General features: G+C 40.5%; 1 protein-coding gene across 7 annotated transcripts in view; it reads right to left on the reverse strand.

Moving 5' to 3' along the window:
• Positions 1-13691, reverse strand: part of LOC126482575 (ATP-binding cassette sub-family C member 5-like) — a 512906-nt gene that overhangs the window by 117120 nt on the left and 382095 nt on the right. For all 7 annotated transcript variants that reach the window (XM_050106550.1, XM_050106549.1, XM_050106547.1 and 4 more), the window contains 3 exons: positions 12917-13070; positions 12692-12820; positions 11053-11144 (listed from right to left, as the gene is read on the reverse strand). In XM_050106550.1, the coding sequence (XP_049962507.1) occupies positions 11053-11144; positions 12692-12820; positions 12917-13070 (375 nt within the window). The remainder of the gene's footprint in view (positions 1-11052; positions 11145-12691; positions 12821-12916; positions 13071-13691) is intronic.

Raw genomic sequence — 13691 nt, forward strand, 5'->3', positions numbered from 1 at the left:
AGATTCTTACAACAGTAGCACATGGACAGCTGACCAACTTCGTTTCTGAGATGCTCATTCCCAGGTGCCAGGCCACAACAAACTGCCCTCTGTCAAAGTCACTGGATTCCCCCTTTTGTGGCCCACATCATCATTAGAATGTTCCTCATTTGTCTCTGTTTCAATTGTGTGTTTTCCTTACCACATTACATGTCCACAATGCTACCATGTGGCATTGAGCTTTGTGGAATACAGTATTCATGATGTTTTGCCTCATTGGTGTTTAATTATCAGTGAAATTAAATTATCACTAATCACAATTTGTTATTAGTATTCTGTAATGGGTCCTTCAGCCTGTTAATGTGGAACTTGACTGGCTCCACATCCCTAAAGGCTCTCCTTAATGATAAGATTTACAGGATATGATGTCTGAATCAATGAAATAATTGGAGGAGGGGGTAGGGGGCAGTGGAAGTGGGGTAGAGGTGGAGGATGTCTATGATAGAAATGTTGAAAACTTATTAATATACTCTGAGGAAGGTAAATAATTCCACCAAGTTACAGAATTATTTCTGCTTAATGCATACACCTTTTCATAAGGCCACACAAAGAAAATAACGAAGACAGAAATTTTTTGTGAAGCAGGAATATGATATAATTAACTGGTTGGTCAGAGCTTTTTTACTGTACAAAATGAAGTGTTATTAAGATATTGCATTTGAATACAAGCTGTACAACTTTGCAACTGCCATTTTTCCCCCAACATTTGAGGCTTTAATCAAACAAATTGGTTACATATGTATCATTCAAAGTATTTTCTATCGCTGGCCACTACTTTCTCCCATTTTTCAGGTAGTGTACAAATCCCGCATCGAAAAATTGTACATCTTTTGAAGCGATCCACGAATCGATCCAATCTGTGACTTCTTCATGAGATCGGAAGTATTGGTCAGCCAGGCCATGTTCCATTGATCTAAACAGGTGATAGTCAGAGGGAGCAATGTATGGAGAATACGGCGGATGGGGTAGGACTTCCTATTTTAACGTTTCCAAGTACGTTTTGACCTCTTTTGCAATGTGGGGTTGAGCATTGTCATGCTGCAAAACTCACTTTATCATGCATCACGCTGTATTATGGCCATTTGTCTTTTAATGCTCTGCTCAAACGCATTAACTGAATTTGATAACAAGAACCTGTGATTGTTTCACTTGGTTTTAACACCTCATAGTACATGACGCTGAGCAGGTCCCACACAAATGCAGAGCACGATCTTAGAGCTGTGAATATTCAGTTTGGCTGTCAATGTGGAAGCATGGCTGGGATATCTCCATGATTTTTTTGATTTAAGGTTTTCGTAATGAACCCATTTTTCATCCCCATTCACAATGTGATGCAGAAATCCCTTCCGTTTTTGCCTCTGAAGCAACTGTTACACACACACAAACGCCATTCAATATCTCTTGGTTTCAGCTCATATGGGACCTAAGTTCCTTCTTTCTGAATCATGCCCATAGCCTTGAGATATTTTGAAATGGCTTGTTGTGTCACTCCTAATAATTGTTCCAATTCTTCTTGAGTTTGATGTGAGTCTTCACTCAGCAATGTCTCCAATTCTGCATCTTCAAAAACATTCTCTCTTCTGCCACTATGCCGGTCTACAACGTTAAAATCACCATTCTTGAAATGTTGAAACCACTCATGACACATTCTTCCACTAACAGGGTCCTTACCATACATACTTGAGAGTATTTGATGAGCCTCAGCTGCTGCTTTCTTCATACTGAAACAAAACAGTAACACCTCACGCGACGAACGAGAATTAGGTTCGTAAACTGACATATTCAATGAAGAACAACTTTATGATACAGACACATATTGACTAATGTTTGAATGAGGTTATATTGACCAAGGTCCAAACTAACTGCCTGATGTCTGTGATCGGTTTCTTTTGACTGCTACTTACCATTGTTGCCACCTATCAGCAAATGGCACAAGCAAAGATGTACACGTTGTACGATTATGGGTCTGTAAGGTCATGTTGTGAGTAAGATAACTATAATAGAGCGAAATGTTCAATGTTGAGTGGTCACTATTTTGTTGTGGACATTCCTCTCCACATAAATACTGCTGAAAACTATAAATTACTTAAAAACGAAAACAATCAATTATTGATAAAATTATTTAATAGTATGAATATAACAGAAGGAAACATTCCACGTGGGAAAAATATATCTAAAAACAAAGATGATGTGACTTGCCAAACGAAAGTGCTGGCAGGTCGATAGACACACAAACAAACACAAACATACACACAAAATTCAAGCTTTCGCAACCAATGGTTGCTTCATCAGGAAAGAGGGAAGGAGAGGGAAAGACGAAAGGATGTGGGTTTTAAGGGAGAGGGTAAGGAGTCATTCCAATCCTGGGAGCGGAAAGACTTACCTTAGGGGGAAAAAAGGACAGATATACACTCGCACACACACACACACACACACACACACACACACACACACACACACACACACACACACACACACATATATCCATCCGCACAAACACAGGCACAAGCAGACATTTGTCCTTCCCTCTTTCCTGATGAAGAAACCGTTGGTTGCGAAAGCTTGAATTTTGTGTGTATGTTTGTGTTTGTTTGTGTGTCTATCGACCTGCCAGCACTTTCGTTTGGCAAGTCACATCATCTTTGTTTTTAGATATAAATTATTTAATTGATTAGATAAAAAAATCTACTCTCCAAGTAGTGGCAGAACACAATTAAAAGATTGTTGTTATTGGCAAGCTTTTAGAGCCAGTGGCTCCTTCTTCATGCAGAAAGGTTAAGGCAAAGGAAGAAGGGTGAAGGAAAAGGACTGGAGAGGTCTAGGAAAAGGGGTAGATTTTGGAAAAGTCACCCAGAACTGAGGTTCACGTGAGACCCTATAGGAAGAGAAGGAAAGACTGATAGTTGGGGACTGCATTGGATGAGATTTGAAAACCTGAGATCTTAAAGGTGGAAGACAGGGTAATATGGAAGACGGAGATTACTATTAAAACACTGTGCACAAGTTAATAAGAGTGGGAAGCTAAGTGCATTGTATGTAACAGAGGTGGGAGGGGATGGTAAAAATTAGATGGGAAAGACAATGAAAAATGTAGAAAACTAAAACAGAGTGAAGCAAAGAGTAGTTACAGTGAAGAAAAGCTGAGGCAGAAGAAATTAACATAAATTAAGGCCAGGTGCCCCCCCCCCCCCCCCCCCCCCCCCCATGAACCATGGACCTTGCCGTTGGTGGGGAGGCTAGCGTGCCTCAGCGATACAGATAGCCGTACCGTAGGTGCAACCACAACGGAGGGGTATCTGTTGAGAGGCCAGACAAACGTGTGGTTCCTGAAGAGGGGCAGCAGCCTTTTCAGTAGTTGCAAGGGCAACAGTCTGGATGATTGACTGATCTGGCCTTGTAACAATAACCAAAACGGCTTTGCTGTGCTGGTACTGCGAACGGCTGAAAGCAAGGGGAAACTACAGCCGTAATTTTTCCCGAGGGCATGCAGCTTTACTGTATGATTACATGATGATGGCGTCCTCTTGGGTAAAATATTCCGGAGGTAAAATAGTCCCCCATTCGGATCTCCGGGCGGGGACTACTCAAGACGATGTCGTTATCAGGAGAAAGAAAACTGGCGTTCTACGGATCGGAGCGTGGAATGTCAGATCCCTTAATCGGGCAGGTAGGTTAGAAAATTTAAAAAGGGAAATGGATAGATTGAAATTAGATATAGTGGGAATTAGTGAAGTTCGGTGGCAGGAGGAACAAGACTTCTGGTCAGGTGACTACAGGGTTATAAACACAAAATCAAATAGGGGTAATGCAGGAGTAGGTTTAATAATGAATAGGAAAATAGGAATGCGGGTAAGCTACTACAAACAGCATAGTGAACGCATTATTGTGGCCAAGATAGATACGAAGCCCACGCCTACTACAGTAGTACAAGTTTATATGCCAACTAGCTCTGCAGATGACGAAGAAATTGAAGAAATGTATGATGAAATAAAAGAAATTATTCAGATTGTGAAGGGAGACGAAAATTTAATAGTCATGGGTGACTGGAATTCGAGTGTAGGAAAAGGGAGAGAAGGAAACATAGTAGGTGAATATGGATTGGGGGACAGAAATGAAAGAGGAAGCCGCCTGGTCGAATTTTGCACAGAGCACAACATAATCATAACTAACACTTGGTTTAAGAATCATGACAGAAGGTTGTATACATGGAAGAACCCTGGAGATACTAAAAGGTATCAGATAGATTACATAATGGTAAGACAGAGATTTAGGAACCAGGTTTTAAATTGTAAGACATTTCCAGGGGCAGATGTGGACTCTGACCACAATCTATTGGTTATGACCTGTAGATTAAAACTGAAGAAACTGCAAAAAGGTGGGAATTTAAGGAGATGGGACCTGGATAAACTAAAAGAACCAGAGGTTGTACAGAGATTCAGGGAGAGCATAAGGGAGCAATTGACAGGAATGGGGGAAATAAATACAGTAGAAGAAGAATGGGTAGCTTTGAGGGATGAAGTAGTGAAGGCAGCAGAGGATCAAGTAGGTAAAAAGACGAGGGCTAGTAGAAATCCTTGGGTAACAGAAGAAATATTGAATTTAATTGATGGAAGGAGAAAATATAAAAATGCAGTAAGTGAAACAGGCAAAAAGGAATACAAAAGTCTCAAAAATGAGATCGACAGGAAGTGCAAAATGGCTAAGCAGGGATGGCTAGAGGACAAATGTAAGGATGTAGAGGCCTATCTCACTAGGGGTAAGATAGATACCGCCTACAGGAAAATTAAAGAGATCTTTGGAGATAAGAGAACGACTTGTATGAATATCAAGAGCTCAGATGGAAACCCAGTTCTAAGCAAAGAAGGGAAAGCAGAAAGGTGGAAGGAGTATATAGAGGGTCTATACAAGGGCGATGTACTTGAGGACAATATTATGGAAATGGAAGAGGATGTAGATGAAGATGAAATGGGAGATATGATACTGCGTGAAGAGTTTGACAGAGCACTGAAAGACCTGAGTCGAAACAAGGCCCCCGGAGTAGACAATATTCCATTGGAACTACTGACGGTCGTGGGAGAGCCAGTCCTGACAAAACTCTACCATCTGGTGAGCAAGATGTATGAAACAGGCGAAATACCCTCAGACTTCAAGAAGAATATAATAATTCCAATCCCAAAGAAAGCAGGTGTTGACAGATGTGAAAATTACCGAACTATCAGCTTAATAAGTCACAGCTGCAAAATACTAACACGAATTCTTTACAGACGAATGGAAAAACTAGTAGAAGCCAACCTCGGGGAAGATCAGTTTGGATTCCGTAGAAACACTGGAACACGTGAGGCAATACTGACCTTACGACTTATCTTAGAAGAAAGATTAAGGAAAGGCAAACCTATGTTTCTAGCATTTGTAGACTTAGAGAAAGCTTTTGACAATGTTGACTGGAATACTCTCTTTCAAATTCTGAAGGTGGCAGGGTTAAAATACAGGGAGCGAAAGGCTATTTACAATTTGTACAGAAACCAGATGGCAGTTATAAGAGTCGAGGGACATGAAAGGGAAGCAGTGGTTGGGAAAGGAGTAAGACAGGGTTGTAGCCTCTCCCCGATGTTATTCAATCTGTATATTGAGCAAGCAGTAAAGGAAACAAAAGAAAAATTCGGGGTAGGTATTAAAATTCATGGAGAAGAAATAAAAACTTTGAGGTTCGCCGATGACATTGTAATTCTGTCAGAGACAGCAAAGGACTTGGAAGAGCAGTTGAATGGAATGGACAGTGTCTTGAAAGGAGGATATAAGATGAACATCAACAAAAGCAAAACAAGGATAATGGAATGTAGTCTAATTAAGTCGGGTGATGCTGAGGGAATTAGATTAGGAAATGAGGCACTTAAAGTAGTAAAGGAGTTTTGCTATTTGGGGAGCAAAATAACTGATGATGGTCGAAGTAGAGAGGATATAAAATGTAGGCTGGCAATGGCAAGGAAAGCGTTTCTGAAGAAGAGAAATTTGTTAACATCCAGTATAGATTTAAGTGTTAGGAAGTCATTTCTGAAAGTATTCGTATGGAGTGTAGCCATGTATGGAAGTGAAACATGGACGATAAATAGTTTGGACAAGAAGAGAATAGAAGCTTTCGAAATGTGGTGCTACAGAAGAATGCTGAAGATTAGATGGGTAGATCACATAACTAATGAGGAAGTATTGAATAGGATTGGGGAGAAGAGAAGTTTGTGGCACAACTTGACCAGAAGAAGGGATCGGTTGGTAGGACACGTTCTGAGGCATCAAGGGATCACCAATTTAGTATTGGAGGGCAGCGTGGAGGGTAAAAATCGTAGAGGGAGACCAAGAGTTGAATACACTAAGCAGATTCAGAAGGATGTAGGTTGCAGTAGGTACTGGGAGATGAAAAAGCTTGCACAGGATAGAGTAGCATGGAGAGCTGCATCAAACCAGTCTCAGGACTGAAGACCACAACAACAACAACAAGGCCAGGTGGGTGGCGAGAACCCAGGACAAGTTGTAGTGCTAGTTCCCACCTGCGGCGTTCTGAGGAACTGGGGTCTGGGAGAAGAATCCAGATGGCGTGTGAGGTGAAACAGGTGCCAAGGTCACGAATGTCATGTTGTATAGCATGCCTATGCCCATTCATCCTAACTGATAATTTGGTGGTAGTCATGCCGATGTTGAAGGCTGAACAGTGTTTACATAATGGCTGGTATATGAAATGTCGTTTCGCAGGTGGCTCTCCCTTTGATAGTATATGTTTTGCCAGTTACAGGGCTATTATAGGTGGTGGTAGTAGGGTTCATAGGGCAGGTCTTGCAGCAGGGATGGTCACAGGTGTAGGAGCCATAGGGTAGGGAGATGGGGTGCAGAAGGAGCACAGGGTCTGACAAGAACATTGTGGAGATTGGGAAGGGAAAGGAAAGATATTCTAGGTGTGCTTAGCAAAATTCCAGACAAAATGGATCTCATTTCAGGGCATGATTTTAGGAAGTCATGGCCCTGTTGAAGTAGCTGATTAACATATTCCAGACCAGGATAATACTGAGTCATCAACGGTGTGCTCTGAAGCTGTTTTGTGGAGGGATCAGCAATACCAGGATTGGATGTTATGGCCCTGGAAATCTGCTTTTTAAGTAGGCTTGTGGGGCAATTACATGCAGTGAAGGCTAAGGTGAGAATGATGGTGTATTGCTGTAAAGAGTCTGCATCCGAACGAATACGTTTGCCTTGGATGCCAAGGCTGTATGGGTGGGAACCTTTGACATGGAAAGGACAGCAACTGTCAACATGTCAGTACTGTTGTTTGTTGGAAGGTTTGATGTGGACGGAAGTGTGTAGCTGGCCTTCGGTGAGGATGAGTTCAAAATCAAGGGAAGAGGCATGGGATTTGGAGTAGGACCATGTGAAATCTAACTGGGAGAAGGTTTTCAGAGATTCCAGGAATTTTAGCAGGTCAGCCGTAACATAAATCCTTATGGTAAAGATGTCATCAATGTATCTAAACCAAACCAGGGGCTGAAGACTTATTGATGCCAGGAAAGCCCCTTCCAAGCAACGCATGGAAAGGTTGTCATACGGAGTCATCCTGGTTCCCATGGTGATACCCCTGATCTGTTTGTACATCTGCGCCTCAAAGGTGAAGCAGTTGTTGGTAAGTATAAAGTTGATCAAGGTGAGTACGAAGGATGTCATAGGTTTGGAATCAGGTGGGCACTGGCTGAGGAAATGCTCAGCAGCGGACAAACGATGTATGTGGGGGATGTTGATATAGAGGGAGGTGGCAGCAATGCTGACAAGCAAGGTGTGTGGTGTGAGTGAGACGGGCATGGATTTCAGACGATCTAGGAAATGGATGGTATCTGTGATGTAGGAGGGGAGTTTTTGTACTATGGGTTGCAGGTGTTGATAAACTAAGGCAGATATACGTTCGGTGTGTGGTTTGAAGTCAGCAGCTATAGGACGGCCAGGATGATTGGGTTTGTGGATCTTAGGAAGAAGGTAAAAGGTGGGGGTGCATGGTTTGGGAGGGCTGAGAAGTTCTATGGACTTAGATGTTAGACCTTGTGAGGTGTCTAAGGTTTTAAGGAGGGACTGCAGGTCAGTTTGAAACACAGGGATGAGATCTGGATGGCAGACGCTGTATGTAGAGGTGTCAGACAGCTGGCGTAGACCTTCACTAACCTACTCCTTTTGGTCAGGTACTACAGTGGTAGATCCTTTATATGCTGGGAGGATAATGATGGAGTCATCAACTTTTAGGGATTGTAGAGCCTGGAGTGCTGCAGAGGACAGGTTAGGATCATGTTGTAGGGACCTGAGGAAGGGTTGTGAGGCAATGCTGGATGTGAGGAATTCTTGGAAGGCTTGGAAGGGATGGTTATGAGGTAGTGGTGGCGGATAAAGTTGGGATTGGGGTCTGAATTGTTCAATGTCAGGTTTTCTGTTGGAAAGGTTTTGGGGTTGGGTTGCACATTGATATTTCCAATGGATATTACAAGTGAGGGAAAGTAGGTCCTTTACCAAAGCAGCATGATGAAATGCAAGTTTAGGTCTGAAAGTGAGGTCCTTAGATAATACAGATAATTCAGGAGGGGAGAGTGCTTTAGATGAGAGGTTAAGGACACTGTACTGTTGTGACTGGTTCTTGGGATCATGGGTTATTCTTGATCTGGGAGGCAGTGGCGAAGGCTGTGGGATGTTAAGAAAGTTGGCCAAGCTTGGTTTGTAGGAGAGGAGTGGTGGCTGATGGTGTGGGTGTTTAGGGAGATGCAGAGGGACAGGATGGGAAATACGACTGTTCAGGTAGTTTAGGAGAAGTTGGGATAGCTTTTTGATGTGAAGTCTGGCATTTGTTACAGTTTAAAATGGCCTTGGCGACTGATACCATTCAAGGAAACATGAGGGACAGATAACTGTAGGATTTTGAAGAAGGAGAGATGTCTGGTAAAGTGGAAATTTGCTGATGAGGCATGTAGGACACAGATTAACTGGATAAGAGTAAGAGATTGCTATATTTGAAACTGTAAAAGCGCCTGATGTAGGGTAGCATTGCATCCAGAAATGGGGACTTTCAATGCTAGGCCTTGGTCTGTCTACTGCTGAATTTCCCCAGTCAGCACCCACCTGATCCCAATCCTATGACATCCTTCCTACTGAATTTAATCAACTTTATACTTACCAACAACTACTTCACCTCTGAGGGGCAGACATACAAACAGATCAGGGGAACAGCCTTGGGAATCAGGATGGATCCTTTTCATGGGTCACTTGGAAGGGGCTTGGCATCCATAAGTCTTCAGCCCATGGTTTGGTTTAAATACATTTCTGACACCTTTACCATATGGTCTCATGGTGAGGCAGACCTGCTAAAATTTCTTAAATCTCTGAATACCTTTTCCCAATTAGATTTCACATGGTTCTATTCCAAATCCCATGCCACTTTCCTTGATTCTGATCTTGGTCTAACTGAAGCCCAGCTACACACTTCCGTCCACATTAAACCTTCCAACAAACAACAGTACTTATATTTTGACAGTTGCCATCCTTTCCATGTCAAAGGTTCCATCCCATACAGCCTTGGGATCGAAATCGAAAGCAGACATATTTGTTTGGATGCAGACTGTTTACAGCAATACACCATCATTATCACCTCAACTTTCACTACACGTAATTATGACACCAGCCTAGTTAAAAAGCAGATTTCCCAGGCCATAACATCTAATCCTGATACTGCTGATCCCTACACGAAACAGCTTAAGAGCACACCACTGGTGACTCAGTATTATCCTGGTCTGGAATGTGTTAATCAGCTACTTCGACAGGGCCATGACTTCCTAAAATCATGCCCTGAAATGAGATCCATTCTGTCTGGAATTTTGCCCACCACAACTAGAATAGCTTTCCATCATTCCCCCAATCTCCGCAATATTCTTGTCAGACCCAAAGCTCCTTCTGCACCCATCTCCCTTCCCTATGGCTGCTATCCCTGTGACCATCCCAGCTGCAAGACTTGCCCTACACACCCTCCTACCACCACCTATAATAGCCCTGTAACTGGCAAAACATTTACTATAAAAGGAAGAGCCACCTGCGAAATGACACTTGCCATATACCAGCTATTATGTAAACACTGTTCAGCCTTCTGCATGGGCATGACTACCACCAAATTATCAATTAGGATGAATGGGCATAGGCAGAGGGTATATACTGGAAACTCTCAATATCCTGTTGCAGAGCATGCTCTACAACATGACATTCATGACCTCGGCACCTGTTTCACCACACGCGCCAACTGGATTCTTCCCCCAGACACTAGTCCCTCAGTACTCCACAGGTGGGAACTAGCACTACAACATGTCCTTGGTTCTCGCCACCCACTTGGCCTTAATTTAGGTTAATTTCTTCTGTCTCAGGTTTTCTTCACTATAACTACTCTTTGCTTCACTCCGATTTAGTTTTCTACATTTTTCATTGCCTTTCCCATCTATTTTTCACCACCCCCTCCCACCTTTGTTACATACAATGCACTTAGCTTCTCACTCTTATTAATTTGTGCACAATATTTTAGTAGTAATCTCTATCTTGCATATTACCCTGTCTTCCACCTTTAAGCTCTCAGGTTTTCAAATGTCATTTGCTGTAGTCCCCAACAATTAGTCTTTCCTTCTCATCCCATATGGTATGTCTCCCCAGACCCACAGTTCTGGGCGACTTCCACGAAATCTACCTCTTTTTCTAGACCTCTCCTGACCTTTTCCTTCATCCTTACCCTTCAACCCTTCTGCCTGAAGAGGGAGCCACTAGCTCTGACAGCCTGCCAATCACAACAATCTTTTACGTGTGTGTTCTGCCTCTGCTTGGTGAGTAGATTTTTTATCTAACCAATTACACAAAATTACTTAAAAAGGTAGACAACATACGGTACTGCAGTGAATGTTGATGTTGATGACTAAGAAGTCTAAATTTATATGTATAAAAAAAGAAAGCTGCTTCTCAGTATACCTGCTAAACTATCAATTCTGACAGCAAGCCATCTCATGGAAACCATGCTCAGGAAAGAACATGTTGAATTTTCATCAAAAAGTTGGACAAATCTGTAAAATTAACAAAAATATTTAAAAAATACATTTATTATTGTCAAAATATCTGTAATAACTGTATGTTATGAAATAACTGTGTGTTATCAAATAAAAGCTGCAGTTAGGTTCCTACGTTTCATCAGAACATACATACATTTACTCCACCCTAGGTTATGGAATGCATAGTACCATTTAAAATGATATTATGTCTAACACATGGTGCATCTATATGCTATTGACAAAAGTTTTATGATGTACTAAATTCAATAATTTAAGTTTAATGGTTAATGATTAGCATTAGTAGCACTTATTCCAAGAAAGTTAACTTTAAAGAAATTAAGTGAAAAAGATGTAGAGTTTGACCACTATACATGCATAGTTGCAATTACAATGAGCAGTTAAATCGTTGTCAATACTGTTTCAAATTATTGTATGATAACTATAAATAATTTGGTGTAATTGCATCTAACATAAAACTAGACACACATGAATTTATTAAAAATTAATGGGGAAGCCAGACTCAATCTGCTGACAATATGAGAACACAAACCACACATAGGTTCTTTGAGTCCACTGGAAAGCTTTTCGTATTCAGAACTGTAGACAACAGGAGGAAGACAGGCGGCAGTGTGTAGTTTCTCATCAGCAACAAGTGCAGTGAAGAACAGTATGAAATTCCAGACCCTTTTACACTGTCATATGTATTGAGCCCAAAGGGCAAATTTTGATATTGTATTTCAATAGCTGGATACATTAAGTTTAATGCTTTTCAGGAATAGTAAGTGAAGTGTGGAGAATAGGTTTTATGTTATCTTTATAAATTCATAGCTTATTGTCTTTACCTGTAGATCAGTATTACTTCTATACCTACATATGTACTCTACAAGTCACTGTTCAGTGCAAGGTGGAAGGCTATTCTGTTGCCAAATATACTCTCAATAGATAACATTGGCAGAGGGGAATACTACCTGAAGTATATGACTAGACTCATATTGTTCTGATTCTTTGGAATGAGCAAATGAAGGGAATGTGGTGTGTGTGTGTGTGTGTGTGTGGTTGTTTTGTACTAGCATCAAGAGTCAATATGCAAGGAACCATTTTTCAATGTTACACTCCTGTGCCAGCAAATTTGGGATTAAACTGAACAGATCTGCTATGAAAACTTCTGACATGATCCATGAGACTTCCAAGGTCAAATCCTTGCCAAGGATACATGTTTTTGAATATGGGAAGATTTTTGAAAAATATGAGAAGATGTCAAAGCAATATACAGGAATTTCAACATCCACTTAAATCAATGGGAATGTGATAAATGTTGAGTGTTTGATAGCACAAGATGCAAATTTAGTAAACTCTTTTCTTTCTCATTTTTAGATTGATATCATTGGTTTAGTGACAGTTCATTTATCACAGTTTGAATATCTTTTATTTTCTAGGAGTTAACTGGGTAAATACAAGAAATTGTCAATATCCAAAGTGAAACAATGTTTCTGGCAAATACATGTCATTAAATTCTTATGTATATTCTTAAATGAGCACTTCTTGACTCCTTTCTTACTCACTTTGAAATAAATATGCCTTCTTTTGTAAATGCATGTATTGTGCTTAAACCACTAACAGTTGAGCCAATAGCACTGAGAACTGGTGACCGTGTAACTGCATCTAAGCGTTTGATATCACGAATGGCAGACCTTAAAAACACAAAAATTAAATTACCAATGTTTACAAAACATTAATTCTATGCAATGTATGACAATTCTAGGTATATAGTTTCACAGCATACTCACCTGAATATCTTACTTATCAAATGGTAGACTACACCCAATACAATAACTGCCACGAAAAACCATGGAAAGACAACACATATAAACAGGATTGCAAAAACAACTAGAAGTATATTCTGCATGATAGTTTCCACAGTGATAGGCAAACGAACATCAACTGTAAAGAAAGAAAACTATGAAATGTATGTACAATTAGAATAACACCTTAAAAAATTTTAAAATGATTTTCATTAGTGCAAATACTTTATCAGTATAGAAGACACATTTATAGATTTTTAATTTTTAGAAAAAGCTTAAAGAATTTATAAAGTTCATTAGGTGCAGAAGTACTAATAATATGATTTTAACATAGAAAAGAAGATCATTTTCAGCACTTCCAAACATGCCATTCAAAGGGCAACAATATACTTAATTTATGTGGTTTTATTATGTGGCCAGACCTTCCATGCAGTCTAATAGTTAATGGGACCTTTAGTACAAAACAGCTGTTTTACAAATTACCATTAGTAACACCGCTATCTATTCCACTGAGTGATAACAGGCAGTAAGCGTTCACGAATTTATATTTTGAAGTATTTAGAATATTTATGTTTCAATATATTCATGCAGGTATGCATTTCTTCGTTTCATGTGAAGTTAATGGGATTTGTGACATTGTAATATCATCTTCTTCACAGAAGGTGACCTTTGCAGTATCAAACAACTCAGTCTGTTTTGTGACAGCATATGACAGTGACAAGCTGGCAGCAGCATTTGCAAAATATCCTTTGGTCTTAAT

This window comes from Schistocerca serialis, chromosome 1, assembly GCF_023864345.2.
Source record: "Schistocerca serialis cubense isolate TAMUIC-IGC-003099 chromosome 1, iqSchSeri2.2, whole genome shotgun sequence".
Classification (NCBI taxonomy): Eukaryota; Metazoa; Arthropoda; class Insecta; order Orthoptera; family Acrididae; genus Schistocerca; species Schistocerca serialis.